Raw genomic sequence first — 21,016 nt, forward strand, 5'->3', positions numbered from 1 at the left:
CTCTTTTCTCGTGTCAATGTTGAAATCGATACGAGCGCACTGACTCTTTTTGTGGTTCTTGCCAACAGAAAGAGCGGCTCCGGCAGAAGGAAGCCAGCGTGTCATCCAGCTGAGCGAAACGATGAATGACAAAACAGAAGAAGAAATGAGGATAGCTGGAGATAACTGACCTTAAAGTGTGCAGGCCTCATCCTTCCTGCATTCACTACCTGCCTCAGTAACAGCGGCCTGCCCTCTGTGCCCTGTAAGGACTCAAAATAAACTCTTACTACTACTCCCACTGCCGTATCTCCATCCTACTAACAGTACTGGATGCGTCCTCGTCCCTTCACCACAACGTACCGCCCGTGCTCCGAGCCTTTATTCGACACAACCCTGTAGCACTGATAGAAGCTGGGCCTGCACAGAGGATGCATGGCTGACACAGCTGAAGTGATGAGGGTCTTAAAGGCCAAAGGTTGACCTCATTCATCCAGCATGGCGTGACCTCTGAGTGCCCAGCTTGTGAAAGGTCACAAGGGGTCAGTGGGATTCCCAACAGTGCCAGCTGACACATCCACACTGGAGATCCTGCAGGAGGAGCTGAGAATCCATTCCTACGACATATTCAAAGATGTGCAAACCCCACGTACTAGTCTGTGCAGTTGGAAGATATGGCCGCTTAGGTATTTCTATCGGTGTTGATAAAACAAATTGCCCTCAAAGCCGTGTAAAGGCAGTTCCCAGTGTCCTCTACCTTAGCAAATAGCTTTTCATTCACCATGGCTCATTAAAAGTCTTGTAAATATGCCATGTTGTAGGATCGGCAGGGACCGTGCAGTTTGTGTTGATGAATATGATCTATAGTCAGTGCAGGGCTTCCAGAGCAGATTAAGACATGTTGTATGTAAGTGTGTGTGTGTGTATATAAATCTGTATGTGCAGGATTCAGTGTATTCTGTTGCACCAGACTGACCTCTCCTGGGTGACAGCCAGGGAAGAGCAGAACATGGCAGCAAACCTGGCTCCCAGCCTTGGCCCCCTCACACACACAAATATGTACTATAAAAAAAAAAAAAACAGGCCAAGATGAACAAAATAATAAAGAACAGAACAGGTTTTTGCCATGTGCTCACTCACCTGAAATATGTAGTTTATGCAAAATTGTTAGACCCTCATTGAGTGCTGTAGTACCTCACGTTGTGTACGGCACACTTTAAGCACTTTCCCGCTTGCAGTAGCTGTTTGTTGTAGCTCGCGATAAGCCACACACCCCTGTTATGCTACCTGTGTGCATTTTTCACATCGTATTGCACTTTTTTGCACCTCTTTTCCTATGCAAGGATACGGTTTCTTTGTTGTAAAATGTATGGATTGTATTGCTTCATGATGAAATGCTATTAGATATTTTTATTTCCATATATGTATTGAGCTTAATGTTTTATTTTCACAAATGCTCCTGTGTCATTGAAAAAAAAAAGTCTATTTATGTACAGAAAGATTTTATTTTATGCCAGAAAATATCCGCTTTGTCCCTTTTGAGGTTGTATTTTTCTTAGTTGTAATTTGATTAAGAAGCTGCCAGATAGGTGGTACAGATGAAAGATATATTTTCACATAGATGTTACTTACACTGTTTGTTGAGGCAACATTTGTGCCCATTTATAACGAACGTGCTATATGGAAAAGGGGTAATGTACTTTGAAAGGAAATGGTTCTATTTTTTGTTTATTAAAATAGGAGAAAAGAGGGTTGTATTGTAGTGTAGTAAGAACATTTAAGCATATCACCTGAAGCCATGTGTGTAGTTACAGATACCATAACCAAAGTATGATAAATCTGCACATTTTCCCTCCAAACTCCTTTACATTGGCCATTTATTTTCTTTTTTTTTTTTTAAATCTCATAATTCTAAATTGCATTGTTTTACTTAACATAATTTTAAAACCAAAACTGAGTTGATATTGACAACAAATATCATGGCCTCTATTGTATGTATCCCGGGTCATATATCCTTCAGTAGCTCTCATATAATAGGTGCTCTGTAATTTTATGGAATTGTTTTAAATTTCAAGAATAAACTACTGGATGCAGAACAAACAAGCGTTTTTTTTTGGGGGGGGGGGTGGATTTCTTCATTTTGAAAGATGAGTTAAAGCAGACTCTAAATTTTCTACTGTCAGCACTCTCATTAGGCCAGCTTTCAGGAGCCCTGCAGTGAAGCGCGTAAATGTGATATTTATGTAAGAAACCTGAGTCATAAAACAGATTTGATGAATTATAATTCAGCGAGGCAGTTCAATAAACTATGAGTCAGAATTAAGCCATTTAATCAAATTTTGTTTTTAAGATATTAAATCTAGTTCCTGGAAGACTTTAAATAAACTGACTTTAGGGAACCAGGACCTTAGGAATGTGGATTAAAATTGAATATTATATTTTTTGGTGTCATTAAAATTCCACAATCCAGCAGAAAAGTAGATAGATTTAAGAGTATCATGAGAAAAGACTGATTCTGCTCACACCTGTGGACCATCACAGCTCATTTAGACCTTTACATTATGTATACTGTTGCCCATAAAGTTGGAATAATTTTGTTTTCAAACACATTCCTCTTTTTATTTGTATTTATACACACCAGTAATCTCCTTTGACCTAGTGAGTCTCAGTTGCACTTTATATGTCATATGTAAATCACATTGTCACAATCTTTTCATAAGAAGAGGTAAAAAAAAATATTTTATTCCAACTTTATGGGCAACCATGAATTTGACAGATATTTACTATAATTATGATTCCATACATTTATACATATTTTGATCATATTGAACTTTACTACGCCGCCGCCTTTAAACAGTAAATCACCCTTATTTTCCTTTCTCTTTTATACCCCTATAAATCCCGCAAGATATGTAACAAAACAGACCAAAGTGAAGTATTTTAAGTCATCTCTTCTCTTAAAACTGAACACTTTTAGGATTATTTTTAGTCGTTGTGACATTTACTCTGAGTTCGGATGTTTCAAAGAGTAACTTACGTTTATGTTCTTTTTAATCCATTCCACACATTTGGTGTAAGGTTGCAAACAAAATATGCACAATATGTCAGTATCCGTTTATTTCGTGTCTTCATGGATAATTTAATCCAAGGAGTAAACAAACCGGTTACATCAAAGTCGTCTTTACACTTTACAACTATAATCCCATACTGTAACTGTACATTGTCCGTTTTTTTAACAAAAATATCGACTTCATTTTCAGGACTGAGTAGGCACCCAACTTCCAAAAAAAATAATAAAATAGAAACAATAAACACAAATACTGATGGATTTTGAAATTCACAGAAATCAATTACTTGAACTCAATGAATCCTAAAACATCAAAATAAAATCACATTTTTCGCTTACAAATTATTACACTACTTATCCATCCAATTCCACACAGTGGAAACATCAGTTCAACCAACATATATAAACACGTTAAAAACGAAATTAGACAAGGATGTTTTCCTGTCATGGTGAGTGTTTGGAGCAGTGAGTTATTGTTTTATTAAATAAACCGGGGTTCTGCAGTCCTACTGGGGTGAGAAAGCCGTGCGTAAAACGTGTCCATTCCAAGTCAGCGTTCCCGTGCAGTGACGCGCGTTGTAAAACCTGGCAAAGTAATGGATTTGTGATTACAAGTTTGCGTGCACATATCTGTTCACACGTTGTGCAAGAAGAGAGTCTTAGTTCATGAAGGGAGGATTAATGTCACTGTATGTAGAGACAGGCACGTGTTCTTGGCTGTTTCAGCACCTCTTTTCTACCGACAGTCCACCCCCCCACCCACTCCCAGTCTAGTCCAGGTCTATGGATATACAGCGGCACTGTTTGACGCGCTGGATGCGTTTCTTCTTGGTGGGTGGCTGCTGGTCCGGACAGTTCAAAGTAAAGGTCATAGTGGTAAAACGCTTCGGCTTGCAAAACGAACAAGACTGGAAGGCACCCTCCTCCCTGCGGATGTGCCTGGGGATGTAGAAGGAGTTGCACTGTCCGTAACAGAAGCGGTTGATGATGGTGCGGCTCACACAGCCTCCTCGTGGATGGTTTGTTTTAGGGGTTGCGTCTTGCACCAGTCCCGTTTCAAATACTGGCGCTCCGTCACATGTAAAGCTTCCTGGCTGGATTCCAGCACCTCGTCGGCCGGTGAGGATGAGCCCTGCCTCTGCCGGGACCCGGAGCCCGCCTGCGGAGGCTGCGGTTGCTGCTCCGATTCGTTTGGGTTGTTTTTGTCAGGATGAGGAATGGCGCCTTGTGAACCTCGGTTTCTTTTTGAATCCACGGGAGAGAATAGCAACCCAATGATGAAAACCATACTGCAGAGTATACGAGTTGAGTTGGCCATCCTTGGGGAAAAGAAGAAAATAATTCATCATTGCACCGTTTCAACTCTGGACGGGTTACGCACAGCTGTCAAAGCTTTTACGCTGCGTAAAAATACAAAGCAAGAGTAAGTAAAAAGAGATTGAAGCGCAAAAACATATTTGAAATTGAATAAATAATATATATTACAAGGATTATAATACTTTACAGTTACGCACAGAATTGGCACCACATTTTAACTCAGATTGTTTTTATAAGAATCTAATCTGGTTAATTAGGATGCATAGTTTTCATTATTTCTTTGAACAAAAAACAAAACAAAAAAAAAACAAAACGTAAAAGCATGGAAGTTTGAGAAGAAAAATGTTCAAATTCACTTACATGTACGAGTGACTACAGCCTCAAGTGAGATGATCTGATCTTGTCAGCCCTCTCTGGCACCTTCACAGATGATAGGCACCTACTCCTGTCGACTGTACACTGGCGGGACTCTGGATGGGTGGGAGACTAACCACTCCATAGACAGGGGCCAGGGGGTTTAATACAAATTGCTTCAGCGCCGCACTGTCTCCCTTTTAAATGTCTGCCAGCTGAGATGTGCACAACAGTTCCTTCTACATTATTGGCTAAGAACGATGTAGAGAAAATCAAAACTATCCGCCCCCTCAACACTTCCCTGAACCCACTTCAAGAAAACAGACAACCGAGGAATAGCGAGTGCAGGCAGGGAGGGGGAGGCGCACGACCTGGAGTTCATGCGCACAGGAGAAAATTACGCAAAAGAATTAATATTAGTTGAAACGCCCACTGTGAAAAATAAACTAAATCTCTGCAAATCAAAACTAAAGGGAGGTGTTAGTACTCCCAAAACAACTAGGAAAGCATATATAAACCAAGAAACACCTGTCAATCAGCATGGATTAGACAGTCAGGTCCAGTCAATGTGTTTCCATTACCATTAAAATTAAGTAAATTTATCTTACTTTTCTATATTTATGTAGTTTTACGTTCTTGATAAAACTTACAATATGGGACACGTCTAACATTTTTGTGTTGGACATATTTACAAATAAGAATATAGTGAAATGGTTAATATACAGCTGGGATGCTGCATATCTAAATGTATTTGTGCCAGATAAAATTAAACATTAATTTCAAGTACTCTTCAAAACTAGAATAAACTCCAGAGACCAGTCGTTTCCTGAGCCAGGTCGGTTTCTGTTAGTCTGATAAGTGATTGTACGACTCCCCCTTGTGGATCAAAAAAGTAGAATTAAGTTCCAAAAAACAGACAACAAAGTGAACACAATTTACAAACTCTGGTTGATTTTATTCTGAAGCAGTTCACATAGCAAAGCATTTTGGTTTGGACAGTAAAACACCTGGTTTGATCAATACTGCTTGGCATTTCTTTTTTTATGTCTGACAGAAGGTGCTTTTTCTTCTTTCTGTCAATGACAAAGACAGTAAGGACACATTCTGCAGTACAAATGAATAGCTTAACTTTCAGTAAACACTTTTTTTGTTTTAACCGCTACCTAGGGATTAAGAGTAAAACGCATAAATAGAAGCATAGGAGTTCAAAACGGATCAAAACATTTCCAGTCATACCATCAGTCATATATTCTGCCTGCACACTATGATCTAAACATTAACATGTTACCTTGTAGGCTGACGACAAATTCTAATCTTGCTTTACAAGTGTAAAACAAAAGTAAGGCATATGAACATCTCCCATTAAGACAAATAGAACAAAAAGAGCAACTACCGTAGCTAAAATAAATTAAGACCCCCTGAAAATGTGGACAGTACAAGATGGAGCGTTAAAAGTCCTGTAGTCCTTCAGTGACCTGCATAGTACAAAGAACACAAAGGCAATGCATTTGTGAACTATAAGTCTACAGGCTTCGTAGCAGACAGCAGTCGTACTTGGTTGAGAGGGTTTCTGGGAGAGCCTCTGTAATGGTGCATTTCCTTCTCTGCTACCTGCTGCACAAGGGCTTTCTGAGGTCCTGGTTGACCAAGCAGGCATTCGGAGGAGTCCAATTTGTTTTTGGACTGGACCTTGTTGGTCACGTCCCCCAGGGCACAAGCCTTAGGTTTACGGGCCAAGGTGCTTGGTTTTTTGGGTGGAACCGGAGGTGGCATCTTCATGGGGTTAACGCCGTTTGGCAGTGACTCTTGTACTTGTCCTTGGTACGGCTGAAGCTGAGGGTGTGGAGAAAGACCGCTCTCCAAACTCACCGCTTTCACCACTTGACCACTCTGACTGGTGACGAATCCAGAATTTCTGGTGGGTCTGTGGCTCTCTCCTAAAAGCGAGTTGATCCTGCGGACAGTCTGGCGTACAGGGGTGCGCTGGAACTTGATGGGTGACTTGACCAGTTTGGCCTTGGGAGACTGAAGGGTGAGTTTGTTAAAGTGTTGAATGTGTTCTGCCACCCGACGCTTCTGGGCTTCATAGTTACATGGTGAGAGGAGCCGTTTGTGTAGATTTTCAGTTTTGGTACCAATCTCTGACAGGAATTCATCCTCACATTGTTCATACAGTGTACTGACTTCAGCACCAACTCTGGGAGGCGTACAAAGCTCGCTGCCCTGTTGAACACCGGGCTTGAACGGAGTAGACTGCAGTCCAGAGGAGACGCCCAGTTTGAAATGAGCTGGACTTTGGATGTCCAGAGCATCAATCAGTCTGCTACAGTTCACCTGTTCTTCCTCCTTCTCTGCATCTCCTAGCACAGAACTATTATGGCTACGGATGAGATCAGCACAGAGAGAACCGTTTTCAGCCTTCACTGCTGAACTGCAGTACAGACCAGACTCAAAAATCACACTATCAATATGCAAAGGAGACAAAGCTGCAATTTCTATTTGGCCAAAGGTAATGTTCTGTTCATTAGCCAGAAGAGTCTGCTGAGTTGGTAAACTGGAGGTTTCTGTGTCCATAGACAGAGTTTTGACTGTAGGAGTTTCAGGTTGAGGCAAAAACACTCCATCTGATGGGTCTGTTGTGTTTTCTGCCATCGAACTGTAGGAGTCCTGAACAACAGCCTGGAGGTCACTGCCAGATTCTGTGAAGGCCTTCTTGATTTTCAGCAGGGTGGGACCTGTTTGGCTTTGGGCTTCAGTGATGGATGCGTCGCTCTCTAAACTCTCAGCACTGGAAGCACAGCACAGCTTCTTGGGAAGGCTGGCCACTGCGGGGGGCTTTGCTATGACGATGGTAGGCTCAGACACGTAGTTGCTCTTCAGGCACATGTTCATGGGTGTATCTGTGAAAGATCCTCCAACGAAGGCTTGAGCTCCAACAGGGGTTTCCTCGTTCCACCCAACCCGGCGGGGACTCAAGTTACATTGGGGAGTCAGCAAATTGTCTTCAGACTTACTGATGTATTTCGAGCCTGTAAAAGTAAAAGGGAGAATTAGTAAGAATGATTCTAAAGAGGGAGTTTGTAATATTACACAGAATGAAATCTACTCAAGACTACTCATCTCAGTTCTTCAACAGGTACTTACTCTTTGATTCAGTTTTTCTTGGCAGAACTGATGGACTGAAGTCCGTTTCTTTGGTGAAACGAAAACTGGTGGTGCTCTCCTGAGTGGCAAGACGCCAGCCAATGGACTCAGATCCCTTTATCACCAGCATGAAATGAGAAATGAAAGATGAAAGAATCTCCAAAGTGGATTAAGCAGAAGAGTATTATTTTGTTAAAAAGACCCCACAGATGTTACCCAGAATGCAAAATTAATATGTTAATGTCATGACCTTTATGGTTAGTTCTTCAGAGGATGATACAAATCACTCAGAAGAAAAAACATATTCAATGTGTTGGTCAACAAATGTTTATTAAGTCAAAAACACAAAAACTATATTGAGCATTAGAAAAGTATGCACCTTCAACACCTCATTAAATGTAAACATCCAAAGTCTGCATTCAGTTTGGGAATACTTAGTCAAATACAGTTCTGGCCTATAATAGCAATCTTCCACCAAGTATCTGACAACCTAAATTAGAGTCATATAAACTGGACACAGATAATAGCATGAGGATTTACCTGTACCGAACAAGTAAGAATACAAGTTATTATTACATTGCAAATGTAAAAGTGCATAAAAACAAACCATGCATGCATTAGTTTAAAGGTGCCACTGAAGATGAACTTAAAAATGTTACACAATACAGTACTACTGTGTAACAATTAACCCAAATTAACCAAAGTGCAAATGTAGTCTTTGATTTAATTTCAGTTCACTGCATAAGCCTGAATGCAGTTGATTAACACATTTTTCATTGTTTCACTGTGAAGTCGATCAGGCAACCACACTTACAGCATCTTTGCTGCTCTTCCCGAGGCTGAAACGCAAGCGCAGAGACTTGCGTGGTGCTTCTTTTTTGCCAACTTTTGGAGAGAAGCAGCCTGCCTTTCCAGATTCAACCCTGATGAGAACATTGAAAAAAAAAAAAAAGTAAGACATGGCGCATATAGTCTTCAGGATGTTTAACAACATTATTTCTTCCAGGGAATCACAGAACTGCATCAATGTGCAGCATGATACATTGTATGATTTTACTGTGTCCTAATTCTATAAATGTGTTTTGAATGTACATTAAACTGCACAAAAAGAATAAGTAAAATCAACATGGGAAAGGCTTGGCATTTAGGTCTCTCTATATGACATGAAATGATTATTTTGAAAATGGCAACAAGAAAATGACTTAAGTACCTGTTGACAGCATGCCTGTTGCTAAGTCTTCGACTCTTCCTCCTTGCAGAAGTAGCAGATTGCCTTCGAGACCTCCCCACTGACGACAGCGTATTTTGGGAAGAGTCCAAGACATCAGAAGCACTGTAAGCTGAAAAGAAAAATAAAGAGAATGGGGAAAAAAAAGAATCACTCCATCTGAGCCACAAAGTTTATAAATAGTACAATAGTTGGTGCCTATTTGATCAAACAATCAATAGTACCTGATCCAGGTGTAGAGGTCCCATTGAACAAAGTATTGGGAAGTAAATCTATCCCAAGGTTCTTTTTCACAGATCTACGTTTCTTGTTTGAGAAGCCAAAAGAGTGACCCGATTCCAAAGGAAGTTTTCTCTTGGAGGTTGGTGTTGCAATCACAGGAGTTGCAGAAGAAAAGACTGGCAAAATCACAACAGAATGAATGTCTTTTTAAGCGTGTTTTATCTTTTACATTTGAACACATTGCAAAGTATTTCTGAATTAAAGTGCTGAGAAAAGTGAACAGCTTTTGACTGAATTTGCAGAAGATGATTCATGCACATGATGAGCAGACAATAGAGAAAAGAGAAGCCACTAAAGGCAGGCACCATTGAAATGAGGCATTCATTATCAAGGCAGCTGACCATGCCATTTTGCACTGAATAGAAAATCAAATAGAAGAAACACAGAGTTTGATTGTATTTTTGTTTTGTTTCATATGCAGAGTGGATGGATGAACATCATCAAGCTACAAGCAGCGCACTCTCATCTGTCCACAGTACATACCCAGACTGTCTGAGTGGGGGGCATTTGTGGGTGTTCTATTGGTTTTTATTTTAGTCAGAGCACCACTGACCATATCTGAAATGTGAGACAAACCAAACGATGTAAAGTGTTTTCTTCTTCGTTGTAAAACCATGATTTACATCTACAATATAAGGCTCTATTTGTCTAAACAATGTGACATTTAACTTAAATCTTTGCTATGCTTGTGTGCAATGTTGCAAACCCCCGAAAACAAAAGCTACATAATACTGAGCATCAGAAAACCAGGTAACTCTAAGACTGTGGTGCCTTTTCTGAGCCTGAGTAGACCCAGAGTAAATGGATGCTCGGACAATCTATTTCAAAACTCAAAATTTATGCAACCTTTTTAAATGGTTATTTCTGTTTGAAAATGGTTTGTTTTCTGTGAAGTAATGACCAACTTGCATAAATAAATGTTGGTTAAATAATGTTAAATCTAATGATGCCGTCTTACCTCCAAAGCTGCGCCTGGGTTTCCTTTTCATCCCTGAGTTGAAGTCCAGGTCTTCCAGCACCTCATGAGTTGGGGACAGAATCCCAGCCTCGCAGCCCATCATAGCCGGCACCTTATCCTGCAGGAACTGTGGTAGAACACCTGTAGCACACAAATAGTCAAACATTTGGAGCTGAAAAGATAAGAAAAATAATGTAGCTCAGATAAACCACAAGTCAACAGACACAGTACCAAAGCTGTGTGCATTCTCTATGAAGCAGTGAACTACAGCTGCCTGTAGCTTGAGGCGTTTCTCTGTGTTGGCGTTCATCTTTTCTGTACCATCTCCGAAGTGGAGGAGGTTAGGAGCCAATATTAGAGACAAGTTACTGCTATCCATCTTGTTCTCTGCGCTCCTATGATTAAGCAAGAAAGAAGAACAATAGTTGTGTTAGTATTATAATATCATCCAGATAAAGAAAATAAAGACAAAATAAAAGTGTGATGCATGATAAAAGTATGTATATGACAGTGGAAAACGCTTACAGTAACTATTTGATTGCAAAATCAAGTCTGGGACAGAATCATTCCTTTATAAATAACATTTACACAATGACTACAGTAACATACTAGTCTGGCTGTAGTTTCATTTTATACTTGAGGCTGGTGGTGCATGCACTTTGAAATAATAATAGGAAGAATGGAACACATTGAAGCCAAACACAGGGTTTGTCAGGCTGCCTTGTGGAATCTACTTGTTGAGTTGAGGCCGTCAAAAAATATAGAAATGTACTGAAACAATCACTGTGGCTGCCATTTAGTAGGTTATTGGCATTAACGATGCACAAACCTATTTTAGGCTTTAGTTTATTTAGAATGTAAACTAAGGTAAGCTACATTCTATATAAATTTATTATATAGGCCTATTTATACATTTAATTGTAAAATCCACTTTCAGTTTGAAGAGCATTTGACATAGCTATACTGTATTTTGAAACAATGTATAAATGTCAGCGAATTGCAATATTGTTTCAAAATACAGTATAGCTATGTCAAATGCTCTTCAAACTGAAAGTGAATTGTACAATGAAATATATAAATATAAAACAAATTTATATAGAATGTATATTACCTTAATTCGCATTCTAATTAAACTAAAGCCTAAAATAGGTTTGTGCATCATTACAATAACCTTCTAAATGGCAGCCAGTGATGGTTTCAGTACATTTCTATATTTTTTGCTGGCCTCAACTCAAGTAGACTTCAAAAGGCACTAATAAACGTACAAAAGTCTGTTACGGTTAAAAGGCAGAATGCGTGAGAAATCAAATAAAAGGAAAAAAGATTCAGTCATAATAATTATATCCGTATTACTTCAACCTGAGCCGACATGTACATGATAAGCAATTTCCACTGTAAATTTCAGATTTGTTGACAGCACAATAAAGGTCATTTAATAAAATGCTCTTATGGCACCTTTTAGATACAGTGTGGAGAAAGTCAAAGAAATGTCGCAGGATGCTATGGTTTCTGTCAGGCAGCACACAAGACAGCAGCATGGTAGCAGAGGTCTTCTCCTCCTCAGTAGGGAGCTGCTGGGCTTTAAGGAAGGCCTCTTGCAGCTCTGTGGCCAGGACAGGTTCTGGCAACTCCCTGAAGAACTGCTTCACAAGACCCGCCACATCACAAGGAAGAGCAGTGGACAGGCAATCCTCACCCGCATCTAGTTTTGCCTGGACAGACAAAACACACTATTGTGTTAGACCTTTCCCAGGGTCAAGGTCCTTCAGCATGGAGGAGGGTCAAATTAAGCCATCACTCACCCTGAGTGCTTTCAGGCGAACAACTGAGCCGGATTTTCTGAATAGGCCTTCTGTGTCAACATGCGCCATCAGATTCATACATGCATCAACCAGAAATCTAAAAAAAAAAAAAAAACGAATAAAGTATCAGCCTAAAATGTAAAGAAAAAAAAAAGGACCAAAAACTGGAATTTCTAAATGTCAAAGTAGATTTTTAATGTGTACTTGCCTTGGCACACTTCCACTTTCCATGTTATAGCACGGCAGGTTTTCCAGAGGTACACCAAAAACCTTTGTCTGGTTGAACAGTCAAACAGAAAAATCTAAATATTAATTATTTAAATATACGTGCTTGGTGTTGTGTGATTTCCCCCGAGGGTCAAAACACTTAAAGTTCTAAATCAACAAAGACATTTCACCAAACAGGTTTTTACTCTCCTAAGTAGTTATAACATGCTTCCAGCATTCCTACTTTCACAGAACAAAACTGTGCCAGTCATCAAAGTTGTTTTTGAACCTCCACAGTGTATCATGGGTTTGCCAACTGCAGCGGAATAATTTCACTGAATTTCCTGATCACATAATCTCTTCTGAAGTTTGTCATTTTTTTTTCCTTTTCATTTTTTCAAATGGAGAAGTGTTCTTTTGAAAAGTCTGTTGAAATAGACCTTGTGACTTCTTTAAGCCTATTAAAATCTACACAAGAGGGAAAGGGACCTTCACTGGCCACTTAAGAACTAACTGAAATTGATTTCATTAAGTATACGCTGCACATGGACAACTATGATCCTAGAAGCACAGCTATACAAGGTCCATAAACATCAAAATGAGGAGATTTAAGGGGCAAGTTTGGCCTCTTTGTGTTGTTGTTATATTGGCTTTCAGATGGTACTAAAGAAATTTATGGTGTAGAATAATCATGGCAACATCCAAACAAAACACTTGCAATGACTGACATGGATGACAACAGCTTGCAAACAAATGGGTCACATCTGAGGGGGCATGCATTCAGTAATATGCAAATTTGACTCAGTACCTTTAACAATAGTCTGCCCATGAAGCTCATACACTGAATTTGTTGATTCGTGGCAGAATGTCGCGTCCTTAGTTTGTATAGCTCCAACCAAAATCACTATACAACAACAAAGAAACTGCTAATAATTTATGTGAAACTTACCGAGTTGCTTGCTGTTGATTTACAGCTGGTTGCTTTGTTTTTGTTCCAGTTTTTTGTCTTTATTCCATACCCTGTGCGGAGGTGCTGCACAGCCACCAGACGCATCACACTTCTTTCCATGACTTTCATTTCAGACTTCCACCGAGTACCTTAAAACGTTGTCTCTTATATTAGGACTTTAAAAAAAACTGTCATTCGCGGGTAATTACAGTTTTGTCTTTAACTTCCTCCAGCCTTTTCACTTTCTCCAGTCTTTCGAGATTAAAACATCCTAAAATAGAACAAATCACTGGGCGCACGATTAATACATCTGACAATACAAATCAACCACGATAGCAAACACTATAAATGCTATTCCACATATAAACAATTTACGGTCGTATAGTGCGTATACCTAACGGAGAGCTGCAACAGTTTCATTCATCGGTAGCAATGCAGTTAGCTAGCTTACATTAGCCAGCTAGCGTTAGTAAGTTGCATTAACAAATACACTGCGTTCGACAAACAAAAAGTAATCTCTTCTGGGAATGGCGTGGTTTTGAAATTACGGCTCGCCCCTCATCGCGCAAATAAATGTACGAATTACATGTATAAAATGTGTTAGCTAGCTAACTGCATTGCGCTAAGGTTCACTCGTATCGGTTGCGAGTCTGTCTGTTTCCGCAGAGCATTCAAACAGCGGCGCTCCCTACGCTCTGCGCTGTGATTGGTTGGTAACAGTTCGAATACCGTCCTATGGGAATGTGTGTTTTAATACTCGGTACATCCCTACTGGGCGGTGCAGCTTTTGTTGAAGCACATTATCATTTGAGGGGAAGCTTCTTAACAACCGGTAGACTCCGATATAAATCTAAACGAAAAACGGATAACCAGTAACTACTGCAAATAGAAAAAGTAAATGTTTTATTACAGATTATATTTACCCATTATTATTTCATTAACCACCATTGTTATGGAGGGGAGACTAGTCTGTGTAAGGAGGGGGAACTGTTCATGAGGGATTAAAAAAAGTCCAAAAATGAAGGAAAATTAAATTGCTGTAATTGACTGAAACACTATAATAATAATAATAATAATAATAATAATAATAATAATAATAATAATAACAATAATCCACTGTTATGTGACCTCTTAGACGTTAGGCTGTGTGAAAAGCCCAAACAGGGATGGGAGTTGAGAATTGGTTAAATGCAAAAAACTGCAGAACTGCACAGAACATCAGATGTTCTATATGTTTACGTTTCACTGTCTTTTATAAATAAATGAATGAATGAATAAATAAATGTTTAGCAAAAAAAAAAACAAAAAACAAAACACATATTTCTCAAGTAAAGGTGAATAATACTTATTATATCTTTGACCACTAGGTAGAAGCCATGTTGATCTCAAATGCTCCTTATTAGCCTGAACGTGAACAGAGATAACAAAAAGTGAATGATTTAAGACAAATGGCTCTTTGATTTCTGTTTTGTTTAAACATTTCCGTTCCGCTGATTGTTTGGCGTACTTGCATTCTTTATGTGAGAGGATGGAAATATTTAAAAGCCAAAACATTTGATCCAAAGAGAAAAGGCTTCACTAATGGAAAACAACTTTTACACGGAGGATATGTTTTGGAAACATGTCATATCTTGATCCCAAGCAGCACACAAGTCCTTCATGTCAAAGTAAATATGTGTCCTTTGGGTTTCTCAGTTGGTGTTTATCATTTGTTTAATTTAGGCTATTACCCTTTTTTAAATCTTAATCTTTAATGTGACTGCTTCAGGACATTTTCATGGACTATTGAGTGAATGAGCAAAGCTGCATATTAAAACTGTTTTCTCATGGTAATAATTTTCATTTGTATAATAATTTACTTCCAGCATGATCAACAAAAAAAACAGTACAGGAAGTACTCTCACAAGGGCTTAATCTTTATTACAATAGAACATAGACACACACACACATATATATATACAGTGGACAACAACATACAAGTACACGGATGAAAGGAGGTTGGTTGTGTGTTTAGAAGCATTTCCTGTGGACAATGGAAGGGCCAGCCTCATCGTACTCCTGCTTGCTGATCCACATCTGCTGGAAGGTGGACAGGGAAGCCAGGATAGAACCACCAATCCAGACAGAGTACTTCCTCTCAGGGGGAGCAATGATCTAGATGAGGAATAAACACCATTAAAGTTTAAGTGAGCATTAAACTAATGGCAGTTTGCTTAATGAATAATAAGGATATTCCAGTTTATTACCTTGATCTTCATGGTGCTTGGGGCGAGGGCTGTGATCTCCTTCTGCATACGATCAGCAATACCAGGGTACATTGTGGTACCTCCAGACAGCACGTTGTTGGCGTAAAGGTCCTTACGGATGTCAATGTCGCATTTCATGATACTGTTGTAGGCAGTCTCATGGATACCAGCAGACTCCATACCTGATAGGAAGATGCAACAAAGGTAAAATGCTGTACATAAAACAACAAAATAAATACAACCATTTCAGCTTTCAGTATTTATCATGGCTCACCGATGAAAGAGGGCTGGAACAGGGTCTCTGGACAACGGAAACGCTCATTACCGATGGTAATGACCTGACCGTCGGGCAGCTCATAGCTCTTTTCCAGAGAGGAAGAGGAGGCAGCAGTGGCCATTTCATTCTCAAAGTCAAGAGCCACATAGCACAGCTTCTCCTTGATGTCACGCACAATCTCACGTTCAGCTAAGAAGAGGAAGATTTACATTTTGAGAAACAATACTTATTTACCATTTGCATACAAAAAATTCAAAGATAAGGACATATACTCACCAGTTGTGACAAATGAGTAGCCACGCTCAGTCAGGATCTTCATCAGGTAGTCAGTCAGGTCACGACCAGCCAGATCCAGACGCATGATGGCATGAGGCAGAGCATAACCCTCATAGATGGGGACGTTGTGGGTCACACCATCACCAGAGTCCAGCACAATACCTTTAGCAGAAACATAAGGCCAATCAGTCATACAGACCTGTGAAATTCACAGCTGAATACATATCTGCCCTCTTCAACGATGTATCACATCATAAACCCCTGTCATCATGAGATACACCCTGTGCTGGACAGGAATTAACGCTATCACTTGACAATGAGACAGGAATTCATCTACATTTCAGACACCTTCACAGTGTCTGTCTTTCAATATAAGTTCAAGCATAAAAATAGAGCTATGTAAATTGAGGCTATGACATAACTGACGATATACTAAATTTGGTACATGCATCACAGCTGTAGTGTGTTTTACTGACCGGTGGTACGGCCAGAGGCATAAAGAGACAGCACAGCCTGGATGGCCACGTACATGGCAGGAACGTTGAAGGTCTCAAACATGATCTGTAAAAGAAAAAAATGTTTGAATCCAGCAAAATATAAAAGGAGAGAAGATGAGAAGAGTAGTTACCATACAGTACCTGAGTCATCTTTTCCCTGTTGGCTTTGGGGTTCAGAGGGGCCTCAGTGAGCAGGGTGGGGTGCTCCTCAGGGGCTACACGCAGCTCATTGTAAAAGGTGTGGTGCCAGATCTGACAGAAGAAGAAGAACAGCTGATGCAGAGGCTGACATAACACAGTACTGAGTAAACAACAACAACATAGTTTTCTAAGGACACCGGTGAAGCTAAAAATAAGCAGCAGGGGCTTTTACTAGAGTGAACAGACTGTGAATTCCCAAGAATGTGGAAGGTCAGCTGCCAAGAATGCTGTAAATGGGTCTCACTGTCAACACACACCTTCTCCATATCATCCCAGTTGGTGATGATGCCGTGCTCGATGGGGTACTTCAGGGTCAGGATACCCCTCTTGCTTTGGGCCTCATCACCTACGTAGCTGTCTTTCTGACCCATACCCACCATCACACCCTGAGGGAGAACAGAGACAGGACGCATGAGCAAACAACACCAGTGCAGGTAAAAACCTTACCACTAAGCATATATAAGTATTATCAGCAAAACTCACCTAAAGTACAAACAGTAGAAATAGTCATTCTGGTGTCAAATGGTCCCTGTAAGTATCCTAAGATGTTTTTTAATGTAGTATTTTCATAGTTTGCCTTATTAATAGCTGTTTACTGATATAGATCAGATTACTTTATACTGTGTTATTTTCTCAGTTTTCTCAACTTGTGAATAAACACTTCAGTTTACCACTTCCAAACTCGACACATTTAGAGATTCATTGTTTTCACTGGAATTATCTAAGGGCCTGGCCATGCAAAAGTGAACATCAGGGTCAATTTCTTTTTTCTCTAAAACAATACTTTTGATTACTCAACATGAAATACAGTTTCTAAAACTGTGTTTATTTAATTTGTACCTGAATTACAACTGGATATTTAAGAAAATATATGAGAATACAGTGTAAATGAAGAACAGTAAAGGCTATAAATGAATGTATACAGCAGAAATTCAGAATGTAAATAGCAATGTGTAAATAAGTATTTTCAAAATATATACCTGTGTCTAATCTTATATTTCATAATAAAGTACTACAATGATTTTGAATGTTATTTATTGTAATAAAAAAAAAAAAACAGCAGAAAGATGTGTATTAAATACGGTAATGAAACATATGTCACCAAAGACAGATAATTTTATCAGTATCTTAATAAAATCTTTGATTATTATTAATATGGTGCATCACACTGAACAAACACCTCACTCTTACTTACTTGCTCTTACTTTTTGGGGTTCTAATTCCGTTTCCATGAATTAATGTCTTTTAAAGCTAAAATAAAAATTATATCAGTTTCATTTTTTGATATAATGTACTCTCATATATTAAGAAAAGTAGGGTATGCTAAATATTTGCAATTTCTTTGAGGAACAGCACTTTTTGGCATTTTTTCCAAACCTTGCTTTAACTGCTGTATATTCCTCCTCACTCAGTTACTTTGTTACTTACGTTATTATTCCTTATTTGGCATGTTAAAGTACTTGCTTAGACCTACAATTTAAGCTATTATGGTTACTGCTAAATTAACTTTTAAAAACAGATATGGAATGATTAGTATTGTTGCGAAGTGTTTTCTCATGACTCGCTTGGCCAGGCCCCTAAGTATCCAAAAAAAAGTTGTGATCTGAAAGGTAACTAAAGCTGTCAGACAAATGCATTGGTGCATAAAGTACATTTGCCGCTAAGATGTAGTGTAATAAAAGTATAATTTTGCTTGAAATTAAAATAGTCAAGAAGAGTACTCAATATGACCTGAAAATAGTGCAGTACTGGAGTAAAAGTACTTAGTTACATTCCACTACAAACATAACACAGAGGAAGAGGCCACGTCTTACTTTGATCACTAATAACACAGTGTATGATTGGGTATGGATGTAAAGATGGTAGATTTAAATATACCTGGTGGCGGGGCCTTCCAACAATGGAAGGGAAGACAGCACGGGGAGCGTCATCTCCGGCAAATCCAGCCTTGACCAAGCCAGAGCCATTGTCGCACACGAGGGCGGTAGTCTCATCGTCGTCACACATGATTAGGCTTTACTGTGCTGGTCTAAAATTTTAGAAAGGGTGGGGTGGAAACACAAGAAGAGGAGGTTTAATCTAGGTGTTGGAGCAGCTGTCTAAACTGTCAGTCTGGGTACAAAGCATTAAGGCCCATTATAATGAAACAATTACACTTTATCACTGGAGGGGTTGATGACTTGATGAAAGGACTAGACATGTTATATGACAAAATCAATCAACCACTTGTATAATTATAAAATGCATTAGCTTTAATCCTGATTGTCTGTGAAGAACTGTCAGCACTGTCTCATAACTGTTCTTAAGGTATTATCACTAATACAATAATGCAACCCGCCTCAATGGATGCTATCTATACGGTGCTAATTGGACATGCCTTTGGGAGCTATTTTGGTCCTAACCTTGTTGTACAACTACTGATATCATATCTCCACAGTCATGATTGTTCCTATGACATCTCAGAGCTGCTGAGGTAGCACCAAAAGGGGGCATAACAGAGAGACCTGTAATCTATTTTAAGTTCAGCACCCTCACTGTTTTTCACAGGGTGAAACAAGTGACACAAGGATCTCCTGCTATTTCAGGTCTAGGAGAACTTGTCTCAGAGCCAGGCCAGTACCCTTCTGTCAGCACATCGAGAGAGTCTTGCTTGACTCCATGCCTGCTGCTTCATGTAAACTTCATTCAGTGGACCATAGGTAAAAGAGAGGTAGACCTTAGATAATTGGCAACACTGTTAGACCAATAATTCTCAGTAAGATACATCTCTAATTACCCCAGTTAACAGTTTCTCTTAGTATGATGTACACTGGAAATCAAATTATTCAGTTGTGACATTGCTCAGCATCATACAGTACTGTAATTAGAAAAAAATAAATATGAAGAGGGACTAACATTCTGGGTCTGTTCCATAAATGCAGTCAGTGATTATTTATCACAGGTGAAAACTACTGCTCTGAACTAATATCATTCATTCATTGATGTTCTTGCATAGTGGTTCAGCTAATTAACTGCAAAAAACTCTCAGTCACATGTACTCAATATATGGGTTCCTTAGAAAGCGTAAGATTTACATTTATAAGACAAATCATGCAGATTGGTACAATGAAACAAGCTTTTAAATGTACTCACCAAGGTGCACTGGTAGACGGATGCTTCCACTGGGACACAAGCTGAGGGTTTCAGACCCCCTTAAATAAGACCCAGACCAGGCCTGGGGACCAGGGGGCGTGGCTAAAGGTTCACACAAGTCCAAATAAGTGCTGCCAGCAAAAAAAAAAAAAAAAAAAAAAAAAAAAAAAAATCACAATTACATAGATGGATAAAAGTGGTGAAAATTAAAGGTTCAAATGCTGAAGTAATAGACTTATTTTTTGATAGATTTTTACATAAAAGAAGAGAGGGATTATTAAATGGAAGATCTGTATCCACCATGAGCACATTTATATTGATTTCTTTTTAATGCAATATTGTGAATATATTGTCATTGGTACCATATCTGTGAAATGTACCAGAAATTGTAATCTGTCTTGCTTTTTGCTAATGAAACTTCTAACAGTCTGCCTTAATCACATTTATATTTGATTCAGGAATCATTTCTTTTCAGTCTTTCGACCAGATATATCAGTCAAGACAGTGTTCAGCAATGTAGAATATGTTTAACTGCTCTCATAACCACCTCGAGGGCCTACTATGATGACCCAGTCAGAGCAGTGTCGCTGGTGTCTTGTTAAGGAAATGAAAACATTGAATGTGCCGGCGGACCACGCTGCTGGTATGTGTGCTGAGCCTCCTCACTGAGTGGAACAGCTGATGACTGTGTCTGCTCTGACTGTCTGACTGGCCTGTCAGTGTCAGTGCTCCATTCTCATTGGCCCAGCTGTCTCCTTGTACGGTTATGGTGAGCAGCAGTCATTAATGAGCAGCCACTGAGGTTCCTGGGTAGTGAGTTTCAAAGAGGAACTCCATATTTGTACTCCCCACTTTCCCACATATTCCCTTTAAACCTTTGTAATTCATGAGGTAATATTCTCATCTATGTAGAAGTAACACAAACACTGCAATGTGATTCCAAAGAAAATATCACAAGATTGGAAATTGTAAATACCATTCATGACAGCAAGTTTATATAATAGGAAATGTTTAGATTCAGTCCTTTGAATTAAGAAGAATGACACTAAGATAAAACTTAGATCATAGCTATTTATATTAATACGTGTGTGAGCATTCCT

The 21,016-nt window shown here is 39.2% G+C and overlaps 4 protein-coding genes across 6 annotated transcripts in view; 1 reads left to right on the forward strand and 3 right to left on the reverse strand.

The window, feature by feature from the left end:
- Positions 1-1,871, forward strand: part of LOC115413134 (formin) — a 51,751-nt gene extending 49,880 nt beyond the window's left edge. For both annotated transcript variants that reach the window (XM_030125872.1, XM_030125871.1), the window contains one exon: positions 69-1,871. In XM_030125872.1, the coding sequence (XP_029981732.1) occupies positions 69-113 (45 nt within the window). In that variant the 3' untranslated portion in view covers positions 114-1,871. The remainder of the gene's footprint in view (positions 1-68) is intronic.
- A 1,210-nt stretch (positions 1,872-3,081) lies between these two features.
- Positions 3,082-5,043, reverse strand: grem1b (gremlin 1b). Its single transcript, XM_030125995.1, is given in 3 exon segments — positions 3,082-4,055; positions 4,058-4,365; positions 4,724-5,043. Coding segments are annotated over 3 exon segments (549 nt in total). The 5' UTR covers positions 4,726-5,043; the 3' UTR covers positions 3,082-3,816.
- Positions 5,044-5,644: 601 nt separating this feature from the next.
- On the reverse strand, positions 5,645-13,938 carry arhgap11a (Rho GTPase activating protein 11A). Of its 2 annotated transcripts, XM_030127691.1 has the most exons (12): positions 13,288-13,938; positions 12,340-12,407; positions 12,132-12,228; positions 11,785-12,041; positions 10,561-10,724; positions 10,330-10,470; positions 9,855-9,929; positions 9,314-9,487; positions 9,072-9,201; positions 8,676-8,784; positions 7,862-7,976; positions 5,645-7,746 (listed from the first exon to the last, which is right to left on the reverse strand). In XM_030127691.1, exons 1-12 carry the CDS (start codon positions 13,414-13,416, stop codon positions 6,233-6,235), a joined length of 2,973 nt encoding a protein of 990 aa, XP_029983551.1. In that variant the 5' UTR covers positions 13,417-13,938; the 3' UTR covers positions 5,645-6,232. The 2 variants fall into 2 exon arrangements, with proteins under 2 accessions (XP_029983551.1, XP_029983552.1); XM_030127692.1 differs by lacking the exon at positions 9,855-9,929 and having other exon boundaries at positions 6,233-7,746; positions 13,288-13,416.
- Positions 13,939-15,182: 1,244 nt separating this feature from the next.
- actc1b (actin alpha cardiac muscle 1b) lies at positions 15,183-20,008 on the reverse strand. The gene is made up of 9 exons (XM_030126923.1): positions 19,917-20,008; positions 18,663-18,813; positions 17,042-17,170; positions 16,725-16,835; positions 16,563-16,647; positions 16,087-16,248; positions 15,808-15,999; positions 15,534-15,715; positions 15,183-15,441 (listed from the first exon to the last, which is right to left on the reverse strand). Exons 2-9 carry the CDS (start codon positions 18,789-18,791, stop codon positions 15,298-15,300), a joined length of 1,134 nt encoding a protein of 377 aa, XP_029982783.1. The 5' UTR covers positions 18,792-18,813; positions 19,917-20,008; the 3' UTR covers positions 15,183-15,297.
- Between the last annotated feature and the right edge of the window lie 1,008 nt (positions 20,009-21,016).

Source organism: Sphaeramia orbicularis, chromosome 22 (assembly GCF_902148855.1).
Source record: "Sphaeramia orbicularis chromosome 22, fSphaOr1.1, whole genome shotgun sequence".
In the NCBI taxonomy this organism is placed as follows: domain Eukaryota; kingdom Metazoa; phylum Chordata; class Actinopteri; order Kurtiformes; family Apogonidae; genus Sphaeramia; species Sphaeramia orbicularis.